Source organism: Charadrius vociferus, unplaced genomic scaffold, assembly GCF_000708025.1.
Source record: "Charadrius vociferus isolate BGI_N301 unplaced genomic scaffold, ASM70802v2 scaffold414, whole genome shotgun sequence".
Lineage (NCBI taxonomy): Eukaryota > Metazoa > Chordata > Aves > Charadriiformes > Charadriidae > Charadrius > Charadrius vociferus.
In genome coordinates, this window is record NW_009648079.1 from 92,778 (window position 1) to 119,396 (window position 26,619).

Sequence of the window (26,619 nt, forward strand, 5' to 3'; positions counted from 1 at the left end):
ACCTGTTTCTTTGGGAAAAAAAAAATATTTAAAATGAATTAACAAAAGGAGTGTTTCAAATACTAAGCAAAGCAATGAAACAGAGTTAGACCGTGAATACAAGAGTATGCTGTTATTCTTTGTAAAATGTGAAAACAAACTTATAAATTTAGATTTAGGAAAGGATTATTTTGTTTATTTGGTTTTCTCTTTCCCACATCCTACCTGATGTGGCAAAGCACAAAAAGGGAAAAAAAGACAGAAGAAGAAAGCTTAGAGGCAAATAAAAAGGAAAAGCGGTATAGGGAACATTCTTCAGAAACAAGTACTTTTCAATAGAGGGTCAAAAAAACCCACTTAAGAAATTTCAGAGCTTTTTGAGGGTAAATAAGTTCAAGTAGCACAGTCAAATTTTCACAAAATATCTCTATAAAGTCTGACAGGGTCTATAAATTAAGAAGCAGACATAGTCATTAAAATTATTTTCTCTATATTTCCTTTTGTTGCACATCATAGAACTAATTTAGAACTTATTCAGGATAATATATATGGGAAAGCTAATTTCAAAAGTGATCTTATTTCATTTTTCAGAGTGATTCAGATCTAATACTCTGAAAAATAACAAAATGTCCGGACTTATATCAACCATGATATAGGTCTGAGCCACTCTTTTACCTGCAGGCCTAGCAGACTTTAGTATAGGAGAATGTAGAAAATTCTATTATGCAATCATTTTCATACAGAGGATAACAGTATGCTTCAAACATTACCATTGTTATTCCACACTCTTTGTTAACTTACACAACTACTGTAAAATAGAATAAGAAAGTAGGTTAGCAGTAGCTTAATACATGTCAGCACCACAACACTGAGTACACAACAGGTATCTTGTGCCAACAGAGCATTAGGTTAGGCTAACTGGAAGGAAGATCACCAGGAAATACTAGAGATATCAGAAAGGTGAACTGGAGCTCTCCAAAGGTAAAAAGGTCAGAATAAATAGCCTAACTGCAAAGTAGCTCGTATTTTACAGCTTATAAACTTATGTGATTCCCTATACAGATTTAGGTAGTTTTATGTTAGTGCTTAAGATGATAAAAGCAATATTTGGCATGACAGTATTGGTCTGACAGTGAGATTTGTTAATGCAGGCATTCACATCTTCTTATAACTTTTCAGAACTGAGCAGTTAGTTAAGAGTTTCCTCCCTAGGAGGTTAAAATTCCCTACTATAACTAAGTAGTGTTAACTGTTAAAATAATCGCTTTTCTATTTTTTTTTTCCCCTTTTTTTCTTGTCATTTAGAACCCACAGTGTCACAGTCACCAGTGCATATGCTTCATATCACTGTTTTAGATGTAATGGTTATCATATCTACTTCATTGTTATTTATTTACTCAGTGCATTACATCATTAGATTAAGTAATATTCTTTTTATCTATTGTACTGGGTATGCTGGGGTGGAGTTAACTGTCTTCATAGCAACCTGTGTTGTTCTGTGTTTTGTATTTGTGGCTAAAACAGTGTTTCTAACTCATTAATATTTTGGCTATTGCTGAACAGTGTTTGCACAGTGCCAAGGTTTTCTCTTTGTTCTGTTCCGACACCCCAGTGGGTAGGATTGGGATGGGAAAGAAATTAGGCAGGGATAGAGCCAAGTCAGCTGATACAAATTGGCCAAAGGGATATTCCATGCCATATAACAACATGCTTAGCAATAAAAAGTAACATAAATACTTGTAACTAATCTTTCTGGGGAGATATCCTTGAACCTTTATAATTCTTTGCTACTGTTTGGAAGTGGGGGTGTCAAAAGAGCAATGGCACCCCTGTATGTCGAGATGGGTGTGAATGTGTTTGTTCATATCAAACTGTACTGCAGTGACGGCATTTACTTCAAGAAAGTGACATTCAGGAAAGGAAATTTTGAGCACCTTTACATAAGTAGATCACTCCTGAGCTAAGAAGGGACCAAATCACAGGAACCAGACTCAAGCATCACAGGCAAAGGTAGTGTTCTGACACATTTAGTAGTTGTATCAAGCTTTCCATATAAAAGTTTAGAGGTGAACGTGCTTCTCATTCTTCACCAAGTCGGGATAATCCGAATTTTGTTGAAGGCTCAGTAAACATGTAAACTTGGTATCATTACTGGACTTGTATTTAAAAAAATAAAGCAACAATATATGTATATAAAGTAGGGTTTTAAAAAACACAAAGCATGAACAACTTTGTCAAACCAATGGTCCATCTATCCAGGCAATCTCAATAGAATACTCTATCTCTCAATAGCAGATGCCACTTAGGAAACATACAGAAACCTGGTTAGTCCCAAATTTAATAACCTCATTGCCCTCCTCTGTACCCTCCCTAAACCTACTGTTATTCTTCAGATACATAGAATGGAAACTGCCCATTCAGCAGAAGCTACACTCAAGATAAGAGTGCCCTAAGTGTTTTAAGTAGCCTTTTAAGTAAATTTTAATTATGTCCTCTTTATTGTAGTCATTAACCCTCCTAATGGTGCCCTCAATATTTTCTTTGCTCTCTTGGCTGACACCATGCACTGAATTGAAGATTTCAGATGACTGCTAACAATTCTCCCAGGACCTTTTTCCTGAGTTATAGCTGCTACTCTCAGCTTTAGCATCATGTAGTTGTATTTTAGAATTTTTTTTTTTTCCACTAGGTCTTTCATTTATCTACACTGAAGGTCGTGTTCCACCTTTTTTACCCATTAACTCAAGTATAAGAGATCCTTCTAGAGTTCCTTGTTATTACTGCATCTAACAATTACCCAAAGCTTAACGTCAGCAGCGAATTTGGAGATTTCACTGATTCCTCCTTTCTTTAGGTCATTGCTGAAGAAGCTAGCTAAAACAAACCATCCCAGCACTAGTCCTTGAGGGACTCCATCACAGACTCTTCTCTAGCCTGAAAAGTGAGAATTACAGAATCACAGAATTTTCAGAGTTGGAAGGGACCTCTAGAGATCATCTAGTCCAACTCCCCTGCTAAAGCAGGATTGCCCAGAGCACATTACTCAGGACTGCATCCAGGTGGGTTTTGAAGATCTCCAGAGAAGGAGTCTCCACAACCTCCCTGGGCAGCCTGTGCCAGTGCTCTGTCACCCGAACTGTAAAGAAGTTTTTTTGTGCGTTGGAGAAGTTTTTTCATGTGTTGGAGCTCTCTCCTTTGCTTTTTGTACATAAACCTGCTTTACGTGTCCCCATTAAGGTTCCTATCTGCCAATTCTGTGGCAACTTAGTTTCTCTAATACTTCTTCATGTGGAATCTTGTTAAAGTATTTTGAAAATTCAGGTATTTCCACCATGTACCTTTATCTAAATGCCTATTGGTGCCCTCACAGCACATATTTCCAAAATACTGACTTAAATACTATGCACAACTCTCTCAAAATGACACACACATTTTGTTTATCCAAAAATATAGACATACAAAAACATTGAAGGTAATTGTTTAAGTACTGTCCCTCACATTGAAATAATTGAAATATCTGTTAGCTGGAAATGTTGAAACTTGTATAGTAAAAGTAAGATAGATAAATACAAGCTAAAATGCTGATATATTTGCAAGCTTTAAAATTCTTCCTTATAGAATTATACTGAAGCACTCACTTCCCATTCCCTGTCCCTTCTTTCCCATGAGGGAAACAATATTGTATGAAACCTGAAATATTGGTCTCATCTAGAGGGAATTTTTTAAGACCTGATTTTTGGCAACATTGCTATTTGGTCAGTTTCTAATATTTTTTTTATTATTATTATTTTTTGCCACATTTCAGACTGACTTAAAAGATCAACTGTTTTTCTTTTTTTTTTGTTTTTCTTTTTTTTAAATTTTATTTTTCTCCAAAGCATATCAAATCTGTCAGAGCTGATTTACATTTGTATGTAAATCTTTCCATGCAGAGTAGTCCTGTGTCTCAGGTGTCCACTTTTCATTGTTTTGTGAGTGACAATTCTGATTTTTAAATGAAGACAAATTGAGGCTGAAAGCTTGTCATAGAAAAAAGCTATACAATTTCAAATATCATTGTTAGTATTTAATGTGTTCTGTTACATTTTCCCATTTTGCATAGACATAAAAATAAAGAAATCTTCAATAGTTTTAACAGCAAGTAATACAACTTTTGACCATTTAGCACCTTGGAAGTATTTAAATTGTTTCAAAAGAGATAGTCTTGTTTTTGTAGCACTCATAATGGATAATGAGGAACAATATGAACACAATGACCAGAATTTGAACTCTTGTTCAAATAGACGAGTCCAATTATATGAACCTTTGAGAAAGTAATTACATGCTTAGTTGACCTCATTTTCAAAATCCAAGAGCATTTTCCTCATCCTTCTGTGTTATCTGTCAGCTACTGTTAAAATAATTGTCATAAAAAATAAAAATAAGAAACCCATCGTACATTCTTTATTTTATTTCTCTATCATCTTGTCAAATCTCCAATGTAAAAAGTTAATTTGGTGCAAGAAGTCAAATGGATTATCACAGAGGTCTAACCTGGATGCCTTTGCACATGTGTTTAAAAGAATATAAATTATCTTTTGTTCAGTAGCTATTTTATGGGTCAAGAACAGAGGACAAGAAAGTAGGAGTGATCAAATAATTTAGTGATATAACTTTTGATCTGTCTTATCTTTTTCGATGGATCTTGAATGATGGAGTAAAATAGTTTACTCATCATTCCTGTCTGGCTAAACAAACACGAACTGTTGCCTTACTATTATGTTAGGTATAAAGTGGGTTTTTTCAAAGGATTAAATTACTGAGGTAATTCTTCTTCTACAAGTCAGGCTCAGCTTCTACTGGAAGTTTTACCGCAAATTTTAAAAGGAAAGGAACAAGTCTAAGGCTGAATGTTTTTGGAAGGCTATGCACAGTATTTTTAACATCAAAAAATGTCATGCTGTCAAAATGCTTTGTAATATGTGTATTTAGAGAGAGCAAGCTTATGTCGACATTTGACACATTGAGCACTAGGTAAATGCTTTTCAGTGCTCTTTTACAGCTTCTTTGGCCTAAGCTTTCTCCTCATTTTGTGCACTATTTATATGAGTGGCTGATGTGGTTAACCAGAAATAAGCCCTGTGAGGTGGTAACAAATGGCATAATAATGGAGATTTTTGAGGGTTTGTTTCTTATGGTCTGCCTTTCAGAATCTCAGTCAGTTAAGACTGCTGTCACATCCATAACATAGCTACACTGGAGTAAAATGTTTCAAAAAACCAAATTGGATTTCACATACAGGTTTCCCAAATCATTCCAAAGGCTTGTGGACAAATTATCTTGGTCTTTGTAGTATTGATTATATACATTAGAAATAGACATAATTATTGCTTCTTAGGTGTTTCTTACTCTTCCTTCTACAGAGATATTTACGAGTAAGGTTTTCCAGGGTTGTAAGAAAATAGATCAGTTTTAAACATAAGTTTGCCTAAAAAAGCCAGAGGTTTAGCAAGATGACATGGAGACCATGACTTTTAGAGCACTTAAATGTCAGAGAAACAAGTGCTATTCCCATTTTTTATCGTTAAAATTTAATGTCTTTGTAAGTAGCTTCAGCTAGCTGACCTGCAGAACAGAGGGTAGTAATGCTTACCAACTTCCAAGATTTGCAGTCAACGAAGTGTTCAATAATTGAAATAAGACTCATGAAATACAGGTCTTATTGCTTTAATTAGTATTTGGACATGAAATTTCCCATTTTTCATGTTTTTTGAGACACACATTTTTTAATATATATCAAGAATAACAGTTTGCTAACTAGCATGGGCAATATTGGGAAAGATTGCTGGAGACTACACAAAAAGATGAGGATGCGTTTTAATGACAGTTGTTAAATATTTGAACACAATATTTTTTTTCCATACTTTGCAGAGATTATAGATATCATGAAATGGTTTACATAGGATGGAAAGAGGTTAGACTAGCCCATAGCTAAGTTTCACCTTTTTCTTATCTGTGTTTTGTGGCCCCTTAATGTGCAAACAGATATGAAGATTTTATTCCAAAGCTTCTTTAGAAATAAATATATTGTGACAAATACCTGTGTGTCTAGAATAGAAAAAGTAGTTTGCACTTATTCTCTCATTCTCAATAAAAGCTAAAGAAGACAGAAGGGAACCATTCCCCTGCTATTTTAATTTTCTTTTCAATGCTTCTATATCAGCTTATAAGGCACAAATCTGTATCTACAGAAATGTTGCTGTAATTGCTTTTATTCATAGAAACTATTACATTTTGGTAAATTTACTGCTGTTTTCAGCTACTGCTCGACACTGGCTTTTACATTAATTTATTCAGAGCAGCAATAATGCTGCTACTTCCTCTTGACCTTTGTCTTTTACCTGCTTGTTTTGCCATTCAATGTTATCAGTTGAGTTAGACTCTGATTCTTTCCCATGTGTGCCATATCTGTTCCTGCCTTGTCCCGTTTACCAGTCACAGAGAACTTTGCATTGGTATGCTCATTACTCAGATGGTTCACACTATTTTCTGTTTTCTCCTGTCTTATTTATTGATTGCTATTATTTTCATTTTGTTCCCATGATCCATACTTTTTTTTTCTCCTAATAATAAGGTGGGAATATAAGGAAGCGTGCATCTAGGGGTGCAAAAATAGCTAACTAATTCAATATGACTAAGTAACTTATTTTCTGAATGGAAGGCATCATGTTATATTCAGCTCACCTCATTTTAACTACCTAAAAATTAGACATTTATGTTAAAATATTTATGATGTTTCTTTAGTCAATGAAGAAGGATCGGCTGCCTCCAGAAGAAAATTCTTTCCCTCACCATTAGTTCTCTAAAGTTAGGTGAAAGACTTCCTTTACTCTCAGTGTTAGCTGCTAGCTCTGTGATCACTTCTGCTGAAGTAAACTGGATTAATCCCAGATTTCCTTTCTGGATATTCTTAATCTGCCCCACTTTTTATTATAATATATTAAGAAGCACATCTCTCTGATTCTGACTTAAAATAGGACTCTCTGATTCTGTGTTGGAAACTCCTGGAAAAGTAAGTAAATGTTGAGCTGCAGGTCCCCAAAGTCAGACACGGTATTGGTTGGTCTGGAAAGGAACTTCAATGCTGTCCTGTGGAATCTTTCTGGATATGCTTAAACAAGGGAAGTTATAATTTTGTTGGTGCTGGGTTTTCTGGGGGGTTTTGTTGCTGTTAGTTCATTTTTTTTTAAAAAAGTCTTTCTCTGACTTGTGAGAAAGGTAATATATTCCACTTTTGCTTTCTGTGCAAATTTTTTTTCACCAAGCCAGTCTGAGGAATTACAACAGGTAATGACAGCAGTGCATTTGTAATTGCTTTCCTGATATGGACTGGTTAACATGGAGACAGATTAGTTCCCAGCAATCCATTTGGATCATTTCATTGAACATTTAATTTTAATCCATATTTCTGAGACCTTTTCAAGGGCTGTATAAAATCTGTGGGGGTTTTATGCTCTTTTTCCCTTTTTGTTATAGGCTTATTGGAAGTCAGAATTTAATTAAATTGTGCATGCACAAAGCAGCATAGATATTAGCTCATGCGATAAGAATCTAAAACTCCTCAGAAGCCTTTGTCAGAGTTCCAGTGCGGTCTTCCATACAAAGTAAGTGTATTTGTTACTTTATTGAATTCAGTTACCCATTACCGTATTATTTTGCACATTACACATCCCACTTGTCTAGTGAACACCCCCAGGAAACTCATTTCTTGCCAGGTGTGTATGTGAAAGTTCTTGGGTAGTGTATTAGAGCAAACACCCTTCTCAGATGACTCCATGAGCAGATCTTCCCACTACCAGTGAACCTTCCTATGTGATGAGACCTACCAGACATCAACTCAGAGTTCTCAACAACTGTTATTTCAATATCTACTTCAAGCTCCAATTTGGGGAATGCTTAGGGACTGAAAGTAGATACCAGAGTCCAGTTCCCTTCTCTATCTTCACACGTTCAGTATACCTTAGCCTAATGGATACATTACCTAGTGCTCTGAGCAGTTATACTTGTTACATGACTCTGAAAGTAGGTTGGTTTTTTGGTTTGGTTTTGGAGGGTTTTGTTTGCTTTTTTGGTTGGTTGGTTGGTTGATTTGTTGGTCAGTTGGTTGTTCTTTTAATTAGCTCAAACTATATGGCTTCTAGGGGAAAATGGAGACATTCTTCCTTTGTTTCTTTCTCTTGACTAAAATACAGGTCCTTCCAAATTTGTTGAACATTTTTGTGTTCTACAGCATAGTTTTTTCATCATCTCTAGTCCAATTTAAAGAAAAGAAAATTACTCATTACTTACATCTTTAATACTGTATGCACTTTTAAAATTTTGTGAACTTGTCTAGGAACCTCAAGATAAAAAACACCATCCTAGAAAAATTCAGCAGGTCCACCAAGTTGGATTATGGGTGGAAACAGGGTGTACACAAAGACTATGTAGTCATCTGCTAAGTCATGACTTCTCTGCCAAGCTATGTCTAGCTGGATCAAATATGCATGATAAGAGGTTATATAGCACATTAGTGATATATATTATGCCACTCTTAGTCAAGCAATATCAAATAATGGATTACATGAAGAAACATATATTTTTAACTACTTAAAAAATCTGATAAATTATTTTGTAAATGAGATCAGAGTTTTTCACTTCAAATGAAGTTTGACAACTGGCTGGCCACTACCACATATATTCCTCATCCTCAATACATGCAGTTGGAAGAGTCAAAGGTAATCAATATGCAGGTTTAGGATTTCTTAAATATGGCATTACTGAGAAGTTCTGCTTCCGTATGAAATCCCTTTTAAGCTTCTCCTTATGATTGAATAGTAAAAATAAGCTCATACTCTATTTTTGCACTTTCACTGATGATCCATTGATTTGGCTTTCTGCTTCCCCCTGTGGAAGTCTGCGTAGCAAAAGGGACAAATCACTTAGACACCTGAAAACAGCTGCCGTAAGAAAGCTGATTTTCATTCCATTTTGATAGAGGAAGGCAAGTCTGTGTAGGTAACCAAAACATTTTCCCACTGATAGCTAGCTATTAATGGAACGTCAGGCGTTAGGTATGTTTATGATACACTGGATAGTAGAGGAATTATCTGAACAGAACATCCCCTGCTTTCTGTGTCAGCGGTCTTTTCACCCTGTGCTGGAGATTGATTGAACGTGAAAATAAAAGCAGCCAATAAGGCTACAAACCTATGGAGCTGCACATGTGGATGCAATATAAACAAACTAAATAGTGAGTCTGTTAGGCTTCTACCACAGCAACAACCTCTTTCTTTAAAAATTACCGAATCTCAAATTTCACTAGTATGACTATAGTAATAATTAAAAAAAAAAATAATCAATTATCAATACTTAAATAAATAAACATATTTCTCTGATTTTGAATGCATTAATAGATTATTTGCCTTTGTATAATTTAAACTATTTTAAAATCATGATATGATTGTTTTATCATACAGTTCACAAGTGATATCATAAAACTAGAACTTAGAAAATAACATGCAACTGGTTTCATTATTTTCCTATTTGTAAATTGTTTGCCAATAGAATTGAATAATCTGATTTATTGGTTTTAATTTTATATTATTTTCTCCAGTGAATAATCTCTGTGCTGCGGGCTGTTCATGAACTGTGAATGCTCACAACTTGCAGTAGATGGAAATTCTATCTAACATCAGTTAATCCTCACTTTTTTCCTGAATGGATCACACTGTTTCAAGAGTTTAGTCATGTAGCAAACCAACCAAATCCAACTTTCAAGAGTCCTATCAGTCTATAGAGGAAACGGAAGTGAAAAATGAACTTTAGAATTATAATTAAAAGAAAAAATACGCAGCTAAGTCTGCAAAGGAGAATAAACAAGAAGACAAGTAACTAAAAGAGGAATAAAACAGTAGAAGCAAGAGAAGTCAATGGCTAGAGGGAACTTTGCAGTTACAGGATGTACTTGTCATTAGGGCATACAGAAATAGCCAGACAGAAACCTCATAAAGTTTAACCAAGTTCAATAAGTGCAGAGTCCTGAATCTGGGATGGAATAGCACTATCTGCGAGTACTGGCTGGGGGTTGACAAACTGGTAGGAGTGTCTAATTGCTGCCTTCAGCTACCTAAGGGATGATTGCAGAGAATACGGAGTCAGACTCGTCTTAAAATTGCATAGTGAAAGTCCAAGAGGCAATAAACACGAATTGCAGCAATTGAAATTCTAATAAGATATAAGGAACAAAAAATCACTATGCACGTAGTTAATGCTGGCACAGATATTTCTTCCAGACTAGTTGTGGGATCTTCCACCCTGGCAGTATTCAGATCTTGCCTGGACATGGCCATGAACAACCTGATCTAGTTTCAGTTAGCTCAGGCTTGAGCAGGAGGTTGGACCAGATGATCTTCATAGGTTCCTTCCAGAGTAAACTGCTCTGCTTCTATAATTCATGATTAATGGTAATCCAGCATCGGCACAGTGTTGAAGTCTGCCCCCCTATTTGGAAGATTTCCAAATGAACATGTGAAATCATGGGTTCTTATGTTCTTTTTTAACCAGCTCATAGTAGTACAGACTGTAACATGTTGCAAACAGATTAATAAAAGAGCTTACTATCACCTCAGCGTCCAGGGCTTGCCTATTAATTATTGCTACCACGACCTTGTTGCCAGCTAGAATTGTTTAGCAAATGAGTTCATTTGTAGGAATCACAACTCCATTGGAGACTACCCATGCTAAGTTATGTCTTCAACCAGACTGTAATCAACGTATATGAGCACATATACAACTTGACTATCACATGCAAGCTGTTAATAAAAGAACTGAAATGGAAATGTCCACAACTTTTACTTCTCCTCCAGTTAAACACTTCACCATCAGGGCATAAATCCAGAATTTAAAATCCAGTGACATCTTTGGGTTATAATGTTTATCTTTTGCTAGTGATATACAATGTCAATGATACAAAGAGTTCAATTATGCAAAATATGACAGAAGCATCCAAAGTCCAACTGCACAAGACTCCTCAGATTTGTCATAGAAAAAGGCTGATTAGGAATCATACAGGAATAAACTAGTATTATTTCATTCAGCATGGACGATTACAGCGAGTAAACTTTGGCTGGCTGACTCTCAGATACCCCCCTAGCTGTTTCCTCACTGCCCTTCTTCAACAGGACAGGGGGAGAAAATAGGAAAGGAAAGCTCATAGGTCAAATTTAAAAGAAAAACTATACAGCTAGGACTGCAGAAGGAGAATACAAAAGAAATGTATTCTTGTGTAGACAGATAAAGATAGAGAGATCACCCACTGATTACCATCACAGCTAAAAGAGGCTCTGCTTGGGGAAAAGTAATTTAGTTTTTTTGCCATCCCCAAGTGGTTCGGGGGAGGGGGCGTAGGGGGTTGTGCTCAGTTCTTAACAGCTCCTCTCTGCTTCACCTTCCTCCTCACACTTTTCCCCTACTCCCTTCTCATAGTTTGCAGTCCTTCAGGATAAACCTGATCCAGCCTGGGCTTTCCACAGGCTACAGTTCCTTCACGAAATACCCACCTGCTCCATCATGAGGTCCTCCATGGCTGCAGTGTGGATACCTGCACCACCATGGGCTCTCCACGAGCTACAGGGAAATCCCTGCCGGTGGGCCTGGAGCACCTCCTCCCCTCCTCCCCCTCTCCCCTGGGGGCTGGCCGGGCTGTCTCTCACACTGTTCCCCTCAGCCCCGGCTGCCGGGCAGCGTTTTGCCCTTTCTGACAGAGGTTTTCCCCCCCCCCAACAGCCCGACCTGGATAACCACACCCCATCCAACTGCCATGCAATTATGTAATTCTGCTAGATGTCAAATAACCTAACTTGTGTAACTGAGCAAAGTGAGGTATTTAGAGGTTTCCTGAACTTCCGTGATAGAGTGAACATTCAGAAAAATATATAAACTTAAATCCATTGTAATGAGGGGTATTGAAGTTATTGGTAAATAATCACAAATTGTTAAGAGATACTACAGTGCCATAGTTGAGCAAGGTGTTCAGCAGTACAAATTTAATCTCCTTTTATATACACAGAAGTATATATATACACACACGCGCAGACAATTACAATCATATACATGTGTGTGTCATATAAAATATATACAAAATCAGTTCTTACTCTAATTCATCCTCCATGACTGACTCAAAGATCTCATCCATTTGCAGGACAAAAAACGAGTTTACTCTTGCCCTGTCAGGGCAATATATATGATTAAGCTGCCCTGAATTTTACTAGTGTGACTCAGTTCATCTGAAGGCTGAATACACCCTTAAGATAAAATGCACAATCCTGGAGTATCTCGTTAACTGTGTTTTTAAGTAAATAATTATTTATTGTTAGTAATGGGAAATATTACTGAATTACTTCCACTGTGTTAATAGTACACTGAATTGAGGATACTACTGTCAGGCCAAGATTTTGATTTTGATTTAGAATGCTTTAAGCCTTACCAGATGTGTTGGATGTGATTTCAAGGATCCCCATTCTGAAAGAATGGGCAGACAACTGTTATGTCATCCAAGAGTCATATTTCAGGACTTTCTAATTTCTGCCCAATTTTTATTATCTCAATTTCTGTCAATTTATAGGTAGCTAGAGCCTCTGTCTTCCAAAGATTAACTCTGATGAGTTTTCTTTTCCTTTTATAGCCAGGAATATGGATGGTTCGCTCAGATTCCCCAGTTCTGTAAAGAGAGCTGAGGAATGTCATACCATAAATCCGGACTTAGGACCTCTGATCCATAGGCAAAAAGAGTAGCTCACAGAACACGAAACACAAAGTCAGTATGACTTTACTATTCTGGAGCTGATTTGCTCAAGAGTTTTGACAGATTAAATTTGTAGCATAAAATTTTGGACTGGATGTTGTTTGTTTAATTTACTTTTTCTTTATTTAAGATGGCGCACTGGCCATCCACAATGCTTTAACTTTAGCATTACATTCCATTGCACATTTATGCCTGGCAAGATAATATAAAACATGCATACGTGTCATAGTGTCTTCTCTGGTTAATTCTCCCAATACATGGCCAAAGAACCACGCTTTATGCAGATTAAATTTGTACTGCTGAATTAACAGTTCAGTGCTGAACATGTTACTGAACTATGGCATAGTACTAAACAACTCATTTGCCAACGTTTCATGTATATGTAAAATTACTTTCAAAGAAACTTAAACTTTTTAAGCAAAATAATGAAAGATATGGCTTTCACTGTTGCCTTCTTAACTGCACTTGGGAAGAATTACAAAAAAACACCCTGCGTTAGCAGTAAATCCAACAGCCATATTTTATATTCATTTTCAATTAAAAATATCAAATTACAAGAAATAGTGCAAATTCAGTGTCCAACCTCACATTTCTGTGTTTTTGCTTATTTTTTATCTGAGACATAATCTGAAGTGCTTCCTTTCTGAAGGGATTTCTTTCTGTTGTATTTGCATATCTTGTGCATGAATATGACTGTTCAGGAATGTTGTAAAAACTGATGTCAATGAAGTTTTATGGTGTAATTAATTTACAGGCGTCTCTTATAAATATCAGTTCGCGTGGATTATTACCCTCCTTTTCAGGTTATTTGTGTCTTTTGTCAGTCCTTAATTCACACAAGCTTTCAAGACAGAAATGAAGCTGAGGAAATCATCTGATAAGAAATATGTTCCTCTTAGTTACTATGAAATTTTGTTTGCTTCTCTGCTCGCAGTTTTTGTGTGTGTTTCTGTTGGACTGATAGTACTTTCATGGTTAACAATCCAGGAGTTAGAGCGTGGTAAGTAACCAACCTTTAACCTTTTCAGAAGTTCTTCAGTAGACGTTCAGACTTTGAAGCCAGTGGTGTTGTTATTGTAATTCTATTTCATATTTAATGCTATGCTTTTAATGCTGGGGTGGGGGTGGGGGGCATGGTTGGGTTTTTTTTTGTTTTCCTCTTCTCCTCCCCTGGAAATCGATAAGAACAAAATAGGCAAAAAATACAAGCACTTGAAGCATATCCTGAAGCCATAGAATAGAATTTTCATGGTTTAGGCTTTGGGACAGGTTCTTGGAATGCAATCCAAACTATAAAGCTTAGGTTATTCAATTGTATTCATCAACTAGAGAAGGTAATAAGCCAGATTGTGAATTTTTGGTTTTTTCTCCGTGTATGAGGTTCGACTCAGCAATATATTGATAATCCACTGAAGTCTGTGGGGAGGTTTCGGTGTCCTAAATCTCTTAGAATCTTTTCATTTATTTAAAAAAATTATTATTTTGAAGTTATTTATTGCTGTGAGAGAGATTCTGTATTAGACAGTCAGCTATGTACTGTATTTACCTATGTAAAGTTAAGGTAAAGTCATTCTTAGTATTTAGCCAGTGCTGAGAATGTGATAGACTCAAGCTACTGATACTCAAAGTAAATGAAGTAAAAAAATCAAGGTAGGATGATTTTTGAATGTAACTGAAATTTTGGTTTAAAGATCTTGTGGATATAAGTTAACTATGCCCTGGTAAGGAGTACTGTGTTCAGTTATGGGCTGCCCGGTACATGAGACATATGGAGCTACTGGAGGGAGTCCAGTGAAGGACTGATGAGATTGTGGAGTCTCCCTCCTTGGGGATATTCAAAAGCTGCGTGTACATAGTCCTGGGCGACTGGCTATACATAGCCCTGCTTGAGCAGAGACATTGGACCAAATGACCTCCAGAGCTCTCTCACAACCTTAACCATTTTGTAATCTAGATTTTTGATTGGAAGGGAATGTATGTAGGTCTACGGAGCCCTCACAGCTAATAGGAAAAAGGCATTGTGAGATGGGGTAAAGGAAACAGGTTAGGCAAAAGTCTCGAAAATATATTTTTTCATTATAATGATTTCTGTAGTTGGAAAAATAATTCTGATACATTGAAGTTTTTGACGCCTTCATTTACCACAAGTCCATACTATTTCATACTGAATCACATGAAGACTAACTAGCTGCAAGCCATACTTTTTAAAAACTGTTTTATCAGAATATTCATGTTTATTTCTTTAGTTGCCTTTGTTTTTCAATCCAAATTTTAAAACTTGTTCTTCCTACTGACTTTCTTCCCCTATTCCCAGAACACTATCACATTCCAGTGAAATAAAATGAGCTTAAAGGTAATGATGGTGTATTATTGCATCTAGTTAGAGACAGGCTTCAAATTACTGACTTAGGTTTTAGAACATAAATAGGTAAGAATTTAATAATGTATAAATAACACTTATAAAACACTTTAAAATTATATTTGACACATATAACAAAAAAAAAAGCTTTTTGCTATTTAGAAACTTTTATTTAAATGAATTTGCAGTTGTTGTAACAATAAATGGCCTTCATAGAAGCTCAAAGTGGTCTGCTGTTGTTAGTTAATAGTAGGAAATTGGTGTCACTAGGCTGTGCCTTCTATCACATGCTGTTTATCGTAGTATTTATTAGTTATCTGCTTTTGTATTAAAACTTGTTTTGGATGGTAGTGCCTTCAAACACAACCTAAAAATGCCACTGGTACTGTAACTGGTAAGCAAAAGGCATTTTCTATCAACCACATTAATTCAGGTCTTATCTGAAAATTTCCAGTGTGTTACACAGTGAGGAAATTTTTTTAATGTATAATGAATTGCTTTATGCATACCTCATATGTTGAAACATATTAAAAATCAAGATTAAATTTGCAGTAAGGACCAGTTTTCTAGTTTCCTCATAAATCCTCCCAGCATTGCATGCATGTATTGATAAGAAAGGTCAGGTCAAAAATAATTTAACTGATCTGACACTAGTGTTTCCAGTGCTGTCATCAAAAACAGTGTATGTTTATAGAAAAAAAGTACAGCATTTAATACAGAAAGTGTGAAGTAGTAATTCATAATATTTTTAATCCAGAACACACAAAAACCTCATAATTTACTATTATTCTTCCCATGTATATTTGTCCCTTATGTTAGACATAACTGGAAATACCATTGTCCCCTTTAACCATTCACAGTGCTGCTGGAAAGTTCCGTGTTCAAAACAGAACTGAAAGTAATGAGAACCAAGGATAAATAGTATTCATAAAAATATGTTTACACTTGTAAATATTGTAAACATTAGAAAATGTCTATCACTTTTTAAAAATCACCACTGCACAAAACATCTCTGATTACAAAGCAAGACAAAAAGCTGAAAGTTATTGTACTGATGATCTGTGTGGAATAAAATCTAATGTAGTGTTTTTCATTTATTTCTATATAATTCAAAACATTAAATTTAATTTTAATTATCTAGCTGAAGCAGATGGGAGTACTCACAGCTACATGGGAACGTTTAAAATACTCTCTGGGACATCATTCACTCCTGCTTTGCAAAACACATCATCAGCTGATTTCAAAGTCCTTGCTTTTGATGTTGAACAATTGGTAAGAACCTATTTGTCTCTGGTTAATTCAAGAGTATGTGGTAGGTATATTAATTACCTAGCATCACCTGCTGTTGATGGCTTTTTCCTCTCTCCAAAAAGAGTTATTTCAGGTACTAAGCTTGGTCAGAAGTCAATATATTTTTTATCTGTAAAAATCAGTGAAACATCAAAGAAAAATTGTGCTTCTGTAGTCTAGATTTGGGAAGGAAAAATTTAGGATTAAAACCACGAATGCAGTGTGCAGCTGGGTGTGTTTTTAATTACTGTATCTGTATGGGTTCAAGATCTTTCTTTTCCATCTAGATACAAAAAGTCTTTCAAGCAAGTGATCTGAAAAATGAATTTGAGAGATGTGAAATTTCCCGGTTCAAGTAGGTACAGCTTAATTAAACTTTGCAAATAAACATCAAAAGTGGTCACTTAACTATTTCTTTCAGGAGTGGTTATCAATACTTTGCTTTTCAAGAGATCCTTGGGAACATCCTATATTATTCTTTTTACTTCTTACAGGTGCTACTGTGGGAAGTTTGGCACCTCTGTGTTTCCTTGGGCAAACTTCCTTCTCAGGCTCCTGTGTGTCCATGTCTTGGCCAAACCAGTAAGGCTGAGTCCTAGGACCAACTCACAAAACTTCTACATTTTAAAGAATTACTAAAATCTTTTTTTTTTTTTTCTTTTTCCCAAGGTGTATTAGTTTTGCTATGTTTGCAGGTTTGCTGGCCCTTGCCATCTAGAAGAAAGTTCAGGTTAGAGATCTGCTGGCGTAAGCTGAGATGAATGGAAGTACACTCATATGTTCCTATGGACATGGATCCACTTAACTCACGTTCCTTAGGGTGTTAGCAAATGATGCTGTCATTTGATACCAGGAAAACCTACACCTTGTGTGTCCTAAAGAGTCCATAAAATAGGCACAATAAGACCTGCTTAATTTATTAAAGTTTGTTTGACCCTATTATTCAATATCCCATTATGGTGGTTGTCCTGAAGGTCAGCTGGCAAAAATGTCCGGGATATGCGGTGAGGTCCATAGTGTTAATTCCATCTGCAGTGTTCTTTATAAGGTCCTGATTCAGCAAAACATGTGTAATACTGTCTCCCACTATTAAACAGTTTCAGAACACGCTTCCACCCTATTCACAACATTGTAAACTCAAGGGGAATCATATGCTTTTGTGTTGTGTTTTATTTTATTGTTGTTTTGCTTCTACAGGAAATCTGAAGGCAGTCGTGAAAGATTCAAGAAGTCAGAGACTGGGTAATTGCATATGACAAAGTTTACTTAAAATATGAGCAAGAGACAACGATGTTCTCAATTTATAAATTTCTTCTGTGGACAGTGAATAGATGAGAAAATACATCTTTAGAAACTGGCTAAGGCCTTCTAAAGAGCATACGAAGCTTCAAGACATAACTTTCCTCCAAAACCATCCTTTATGATTAAAAGAAAGAGAAAACGTAATAGTCCCTGGGACTGTCAATTTAGAAAAAAATAAAATGGGAAAGGTAAGGACAGTGGAGTAGGTAGGAAACTAGCTAGAAAGGAAAGGATATCAGTTTGTGCTGAGCTTGCTTGTGGAAAGCTGCTTGGACTTAGGGGCTGATCTCACTCGTTATCATTACTAACAAGTCTTCAATAAAGGAATGTGTGTTGACACACTCTTATAGGCAAGAACAAAGCAGAGGACAAAAGATTATGACTCTAGAAGAACTGTAAGTCCTTAAGAAATGGATAATAAAATTACTTGTCTTATAGGTGAGACCACCAAATTAAAAAGAAGCGTACATTACATGACAACCAATGATGCTATTCTGTGATTCTGTGATACCAGCTGTTCTTGTGATGTGAATGTTTTCTGTAAATACATATTCAGAGGAGATAGTTCATTTGAATAACTGTGCTTGCAAAAGAAAAATGGATATTAGCCAACTGTGAATACATGTATGTTGAAAATGAGAAGCAGATTTCAATTAATCTTTTTACTGGAATAGTGAAGGCATAAACCTAATTAGTTAGAAAGGTGGAGTGTGATAACTTTACAAAGGATTTTATAACAGCAAGGGAATGGAGTACACAGTGGTAGGAGTAAGCCATTTCCAGGTTTTGTCCTTGTGAAGATAGATCTAAACAGCACAATTTGATTTCTGCACATAGAATGGGACTATTCTCATCAAAATTCAGGCATCAAAGATGGAGACATCTCTGAGCTTGTTGCTCAAGACTCTTTGTAAGAGATGGTTTTTTAGACCTTTCTCATCAGGTCTGTTTAAATGCTTTTTTTAGGAGGAGATCAGTCATGACAAAGAACAGCTTATTTCTTTCCATCAGCTACAATGGGAATCTAGAGATGTGCACTGTAAACATTTATATAGATATATATAGATACTCCAGTATCCTGAGACAAAGGCCACAGAAATCACAAAAAAATCTGGTGTTAGTGAATGTTTGATCTGGCTTTTAATACAGCAGAAAGGAACTGTCTTCATTTCTGTTTTTAAATAGTACTTGAGATATTACTTTGTCTCAGAAATTATTTTCTGGTTGACGCTTTTCATTTAAAAAGTGTTTACCCCTCTGGGCAATCTCCTTGCTATTTCACCCTTGAAACTCTGCTGAGTCACAAGGATAGCAATAAAAACTTTTGTTTGCTCAGCATGGCCTAGAGGTTATCAGAAACATCTAAGAAATTAAAGAGGTGAGTTTTTCCATGTATTGCAATCTGCAAACTCTGCTCAGCAAAATGGCAGGATTAATCACCTCTTATCAAAAAGCATTGCTGAGTCAGTTGCAATTGGGTAGTATAAATGCTTAAGAATGAAAAAGTTTGCACCTAAATTTAAGTAAAGAGAGAAAAACTGTAGCAAGCATCATACTTTGACACTGCTTTAATCTAACTGCAAATAGTGTCTAGAAAGGATGGCAGAGAGCAAAAAGACAACACTCCAGATAAAATTCAAGCCCACAGAAGGTTAAATGTAGTTTAACAAATGATTTCAAAATGTCTGTTCTTTCAGCCATTATTGTTTCCTTGTGAGAATCCAGGCAGTGACACAGTAGATCTGCGCAGATGCAGAATCCACAGATGATGGTTGCTTTATAGAAGCGATCATTTTGTATTATATTTTTGTAACATGAATATATTGTATAATTGTTCGTAACACACCAAGGTTCACCATCAATATTTTAGGGCTTAAACTAGAAGACCTGTTGAATACTGAATAAACCTATTTCTCCTTTAGTTTATTCAAATTCAACTCCATTGCAACAATTGATATGAATGTTGTTTGGGGTTCTCCACAATGAAAATAAGAGTAGATAAAGAAAGAAAAACTGTTTCTCCAAGGTTCAAACCTACTTGATAATTAAGAAGCTTTTGTTTATGTGTCATCTTGGCCAGGTAACACTTAAAGACACTGACTTTGAAAATCGAACCTGTGTTGGAATGAAATATTGTCTAGATGGTAATTCATATATCAGATTTACTTCATTTGCTTGCATAACTAATCACCTTTTCTGTTTTGTATTGCTAGTGTTGTTGTGACCTTCAACCTTTATTTTACCCAGAAAGTAACAGCTGAGAAAGTAAAAAATGAGCTGGTTTTGGGTATCAACACAGATAAAACTAATCTTACCCAGACTTTGAAAATTGATGTGAACAGCATACAAGTCACAGGTAATGCTAGTAAACATTTTTTCTCTATATAAATTCTTGAGAACTACAGTTAACGTGGATGAAAACTTTGACTTCCAATCAGCAAAGGTGCTCTCATGGGTGTTCCCCTTCCCTGTTACAGAACTTTCAGCAGCAGTTGAAAGAACTATTTACAATCTTGTCAGCTAGAAAGTATGAGTCAGCGTTGTGTGTATTCAGTAAGAAGGGAATAAAGGACAAAGTAGTGATTTCCCAGTAAAAACTACTCAATTTCATCTCTTTCATGTAGCATAACATTTGAAATTCTGTTTTCCCTCAAGTTAATGTAATTAAGCCCCAACTCTGTTGTTTCATAAGTAAATGTAATTATCATTTTATTTTGCTAAAGAATAAGGAAAGGGGCTCAGCCTCACAGTGAGTGAGGACTTATTTATTGAAAAGATGTCAGTAAGAACAATGAACTGAACACAGAGTGTGGCTTCTGGAGAAGTACGCCCAAGGAACTGATTTAGGTAAAGTGTAAATGGGAAAAAAAAGAATGTGGCTTTATAAATTAGGCAGTTTTAAATACTGCAAATATACAAATATAGTGACTTTATGTAAGTACTAGAAAATTTATCACAACCTAAGCAGAAGCCCAGCAAAATCAATGGGAATCCTTGTTTTTACCTCAATAAGCCTCAAAACAGACCTTCACTGAGGATGAGGATAAAAAGTAATTTGAGTCCTTTGAAGTGGAAGTTGATTAGCTGACATTTGAAGACCTGCTGGAGATAATTAAGTAGCAACTGATTGCTTTAAGAGGAGTGGGACATCTGGTGTGCAATGTCTCTTACTCTATTCCAAAAGGTGTGTTTTTTGCAAAGTACTTCAGATATTCAAAGGCTAAATTCAGAGTCTTGACATCTTTATTTCTCTTTACTACTTGCACCACATATAAGAAGTTGTTCTAAATAACTGCACATCACTGTGAAAAGTGATTGCTCATTATACTTCAAAAATGCCACCAAAGAAAATTATGAAGAGCTTTTTAAAAGGTTGTATATCTGTTGATGAACTTTGAAGTAGTCAAACTTTTCTTACTGTGCACCATTAAAATGCTTCTTTTCACATGAGATATAATCTGTCCATTCCATCAGGAGTGCTTCAATAACATAACTGTAGCTAATTAACAATCATAATCATATACGGCATTTTTGCATCCTATATCTCAGTATGTTTGCAAGAGAAGTAATATTTCTACTTCAGAGAGGGAGGGAACTATGACATGGGTGTGACTTACTTGAAATCACAGTTTTTACAGTGATTGAAAGTAATTTACTTTCTTGCAAATTATCCTAGGTTAATTTTAACTCATGCATCTCATCTAAATACTGCTCTATAAGACACAGGTGCTCTGAAAAGCTCCAAAGGATAAAAAGTGTCAAGACAGAGATTTCCCAGATTAAGACATTTTATATGCAAGACAATGAATAAGGACTGAGGGTTGGAAGGTATTAATATAGACCTTTCCTCCTTAGGAAGATCATAGAGTTTGAGAAAAGGCTGGGAACAGGGTGAGATGGTCAAAAGGAGGAAAGTGGGACGCTGCTAGTGAGTCAGAAAGAAATAGTGACAGCTGATTTATTTAATTTTTTTTAGCATTTCTTTCTCCTCTATGTTGTATAAAACTAGATACTGTGCCATAAAAGAAGTTTGTAATGAACTTGCTTTCTTCCAGTTGCCACTGAAAATCTTACTACAGTGATGCCTTTAACTTCATCAGGTCAGTATCTTTCATAAAACAGAAACTATTTTTTGTTATCATTACAGCAGGAAGAAACATAAAAGTTGCTATTCAGCTGATATAACTTAGTAAAGCTGCCTTGGCTGTAGTTAGGGCTTGACTGCTACTGTCCATTCAGTGATAGTTAGCCGCCCTTCAATCGTTTCTGACCATTTGAGAAACCACTGATCTGAAGTCTGTCCAAAAGCTCTAAAAGCTTAATTAGATGATCAAAACAAAAGATGAGTCTCCATCAGCCAGCTGAGCCACAAGCTGAAATTTTTGCAGATTTCAACAGGTAGATGAGGCTGAGGTCCTACTCTCATGCTGTGGTTACTGATATACTGAGCAATGTCGATAGACTTTCATTCCACTATCACTGGAAGTCTTATGATGATAAGGTACAGGGCAGCCACCACTCCTTGGTCTCACATTTTCACTGATCACAAACTTGCCAAAAGTCAGTCAGACAGCCGAATAATGCAGTAAGGGCTTTGTAGCACTAATGCAAGTAGTGTTATCACATACTACGTACAAATTAACACATACAGCTTCTCCAGGGCAGGTTACCAGACCAGGAGCTTCACGCAATTTATGCCAGCTAAAGAAATGCACCTATGAATGCAGAAGCCAAGCATTTATCATTAGTCTAATTACAGCCATAACGATGAAAGAATTATTAGTAGTCCAGTTACAGGCCTACTAAAATGTATAGTCCAAAGTGTATAATCACTACAGCTTATTCCCAATGATACAGTTAAAACTGCTAACATACAAGTTTTCTCCTACCTATCCCTTCCTCTGGTATGCTATCTTAGTGGTCCCCTGAGTCCTAAGTTCAATGTTGCTAATCATCCTCAAAAAGGAATTGGGAGGCAGGGGCGAGGTGTCAGAGGAAGCAGGTAGGGAGTTGGGAGTTGTCAGCATTCCATGCTGGAAAGTGTGTCATCTTTCTGGTGTGGATTCCTTCCCCCTTGCTCTTGGTTCTGCTTGGGGTCATTTTTGTATGTTTGCTAAAGCTGCTCTTGCTGTTTCAGTCCAGAGCCCATGTTATACCCAAGTTTTACATTATGTGGTATGTTTACATCTTCTTGATGCTTGGGGTTTGGCTCTGTTGACCCTAAACCCAGCTTTACCCAGCTCAGGTGTTACTTCAGTGCAGTCACCCAGTAATTGACCATTTGTAATTTGTGCTTATACCACTGACGGCTCTGTCACTGTCCTGTGCTTTTACTTTCATGGCTTTTGCTGTCAACTTGTGCATGTGCTTTTGGGAGTACCTGTAACAATCCCAATATTTTCAACAATTACCAAGATATAGCTTCCTAATAACTGTTTTATAAGAACTTCCTACTCACACATGCATCCATGACTTAGGTCTTTGAATGTTTCATTCCTGACAAAATACAAATCCTTTAGAAGGTATATAGACAAGATACATAGGTAGATACACATGTATGAGACTTTGGAAACTACTGTGAAGCTATGAATGAAGCTTCCTTCTCTGAATGCAGTTGTATGAGAACACTGCATCTGTCTGCACCCTCCCTGCACCTTCTGCTGGGCTCTCCCCTCTCTCTGCCAGTGGAATGGTGTCCTTAACTTTGCTGACATTGGGTGCTCTGTAACCTATTTAATAAAAAATGGTCTGGCTAAGTTTAATGGTGTGTGTACTAAACCAGCATGTTTTGATGGAAAATTGGTAGCAAGTCCTCATGCAAGTTTGTGCACTAGGAGGTCTGGGAGAGCAGGAACATCTAACAGAAGTAAGTCTGAGATGGCCAATGGTCAGCAACTTCTACCAGCAAAGCTGATAGACAACGGCTATATAGAAGGCCTTACTGCATCTCTCACTTTTTTCCTTCTAACCTTTCATCTCATAAACTAAAGGAGAGGACCCATTAGCTGTAGTGACGTGGGGATCCTTTCAGCTGGCAACATCATTATCGTACTCACTTATTTCAGTCTTTGTGCAGTAAGTTAAAATGGTAAACAGGCATGCTAATGCAAATTCAAAGAGGAAAAAAAAAAAAGACTATTTGGGAGCTGGAAATGCCAGAGGCATCCTCGGTACAAAGACGAATATTAAAAGCACCACTAAGAAGGAAGTTGTGTTGGAGCAATCACAAATAAGCATTCAATTTTTCTAGAATGTTTTGTAGTTTACTGTCACTAATGAAAATCCATTTATGTACCTAGGCATTTGTTCGTGTGTAAATGTATATACACACAGGTATGCCTGTGTGTAAATACACAAATACTAGACAGGTTTGAGGCTCCTCTCTTCACACTGCAATAACTGATTTGTTGAGCAATGTTATTTATAAGAAAATGAACATATAAATTTTAGTACTTGTTTTGTTTCAACAGATCCCGTGAGTCTAATTACAAGCTCCTTGACACCAACTTCAGGTCAGAACTTTTACATACAAGAAAGCATTGTTGCTATTTTAGTGGGAAAAAAAAAGACAAAAGTGTGTGACTACATCTAAAAGAATGACATTTAAAATTCACTTGGGTTCCTCTTTAATTATCTTATGTTTATTGTGACATTTGAACTTCAGGATCACGCCACTCAAACTGGTGTTACCATATCATTACCTAAGCTGGGGGATGGGGAGACAGCAAATAATGTAGATCTCATAAAAGCAGACTAGTTGCTGCTTAGTTCTGCCCATGCAACTGCAGAGGTGCTCCCAGAGAGCAACAAGTAGAGTTCTAACGCTGGGTTGTGTTTGCCCAGGTTCAGGACAACTCACCACAAGCAAGTCCTCAACAACTGCAGGTAGGTAACTACCTATGGGGAGAAGCAGTGAGGTTATATGAAACAGTCTGAGATCTTAGAATTATACTGTTTGTGTACATCCTCTTCTCGAATCATTCAATTCTCATATCCCATTCCTCTAAATACATGATATGTCTGTTTCTCTGATTTGACTGAGGAGACCACTTCAAAGAGAAGGGACTTCTAAGATTCCATATTCTACAAAAATGGTCTATGTGTTGTGTATGTTAATGTATATATTAACACTCATACTGGTGGCTCGTTTTTACTTCCTATTATTTCTTGGGGCTTTTTGAAAAAAAAAAAGATAAGAAAAAAAAGAAAAAAGTTAGGAAACACTCACATGACTTCCAAGGAAGAGAAATCCAAAACTGTTTGAATCTTTGAAAATCTCCCATGGCCTTATGAAATGATAAAATACATATGACATTTATAAGCATTCTCAAAGGGGCCCAATGTATTTCCTGCCATTTTTTAGTTGAATATAGCATTCACATTGCAATTTCGGGTAATTTCCTGTTTCAAAAAAAAAAAGTCAAAATGTTTTACTATGAAATGTTAATTTCTTTATATCCAGTAGGTGGCAATGCTGTTTAGTTTTCTGAGTTCAAGAACAGAACTAGAATTGATCGTGTCATATGTAAACAACGTTTTCTTGCATATTGGGCTTGTGCAAAACATATTCCTAGATTATTGGTTGGGGTTTTGTTCTGGGTCTAGAATGCACAGTTTTGTGTCTGCTTATCTATGGCAATTCATTCATTGGCACTGTATCACCTCCAATACTTGACTAAAGCATGTTTGGTTTGATTCAATTACCAATAGGATTCAAAATGGCAGCTGTGTTGCTTTACACTGTATTGCTAACGCTGAAAGTGTTCTGTAAAGCACTTCGAAATGCTGCAATGCATCCAAACAAATTTCAGCCTTTGTCACTTATATCATACAATACAATATCATACAAACATTTACTTAATCTAATTACAGAACTAACAGTTTTATGAAAACAATAAATCAAGCAATAGTGGTTAAAGGCTGCAAGATCTGTTTTACAAATTAATATTTTTCCCTCTTGCATAAGAAATTTTGACCTTCAGTAAGCATTTACTGAAGCAAAGAAAAGGAACTATGTGAACAGTGCTAAGTGAATAGTTTACATAGAATTTAATGACATTTCCAAGAATTTTGAAATTAGTAGTTATCCAGAGCTTATTTTAGTTGCATGTTTGTGTTCACTTTAATAGGACCTACTTGAACTCTACAGATGTCTAAGACCAAAATCACTTAAAGACTAAAAGAGAATGTTTACAGTGTATGAACATTTATGCTCTAGGAAAATACTCTTAGTGCGATTCCACAATTTTGAGGATCTGTCCATGTATTCTTTTTGCAGAAATTTGTTCTTAATTTGTAAATTTAATTCACAAATATGAAAAGAATAGGGTTTCTGATATTCCTGGTATTTTGAAATCCAGTCTTCAAGACTTTAATTTTCAAGATATCCTGGTTAAAAAAATGAGATTCTTTAGTATGATGAAGTGCAACGTTGTGATGTGTTGAAGAAAATTAAATTAAATTTTATTCAACTAAAACCAGAGATTTTTCACTGTTATTTAAACCAAAGTAAAGTTTTCTCATGTTATTGAAGCATAAGAAAATGGAAAATATCATTTATTATATTGCATATAGTAGTTTGTTTGGGTATAAGAAGGAAATGGGAATTTATGGAAATTTTCTTCAAGCCCTACCTCAAGCTTAGTTTCAAACAATATGTCACTTCTGAGAATTTCCTTCATTCTGTGCCAAAATTATCTTTTCAGTACGTGATATTTCATTCCAGGCATCTAAAAATGCAGTTTTGTAAAACACAATAGAGTGGTTGATTTGATTTGTGCTAGAGTAACCAGAGGTAAGTCAATTTTCCTTTGTAGTGAAAGTGCATTACTGCTCTGCTGTTATTGCAGTTGTCCTTATTATTTCA

At 35.9% G+C, this 26,619-nt stretch overlaps 1 protein-coding gene across 1 annotated transcript in view; it reads left to right on the forward strand.

The window, feature by feature from the left end:
• The first annotated feature begins 13,657 nt into the window (after positions 1 to 13,657).
• The window catches only part of TMPRSS15 (transmembrane protease, serine 15), a 58,774-nt gene continuing 45,812 nt past the window's right edge, over positions 13,658 to 26,619 (forward strand). Inside the window, exons 1-5 of the mRNA XM_009883863.1 lie at positions 13,658 to 13,802; positions 16,303 to 16,433; positions 16,739 to 16,806; positions 17,649 to 17,693; positions 19,967 to 20,109. Coding sequence (XP_009882165.1) covers positions 13,658 to 13,802; positions 16,303 to 16,433; positions 16,739 to 16,806; positions 17,649 to 17,693; positions 19,967 to 20,109 — 532 coding nt within the window. The remainder of the gene's footprint in view (positions 13,803 to 16,302; positions 16,434 to 16,738; positions 16,807 to 17,648; positions 17,694 to 19,966; positions 20,110 to 26,619) is intronic.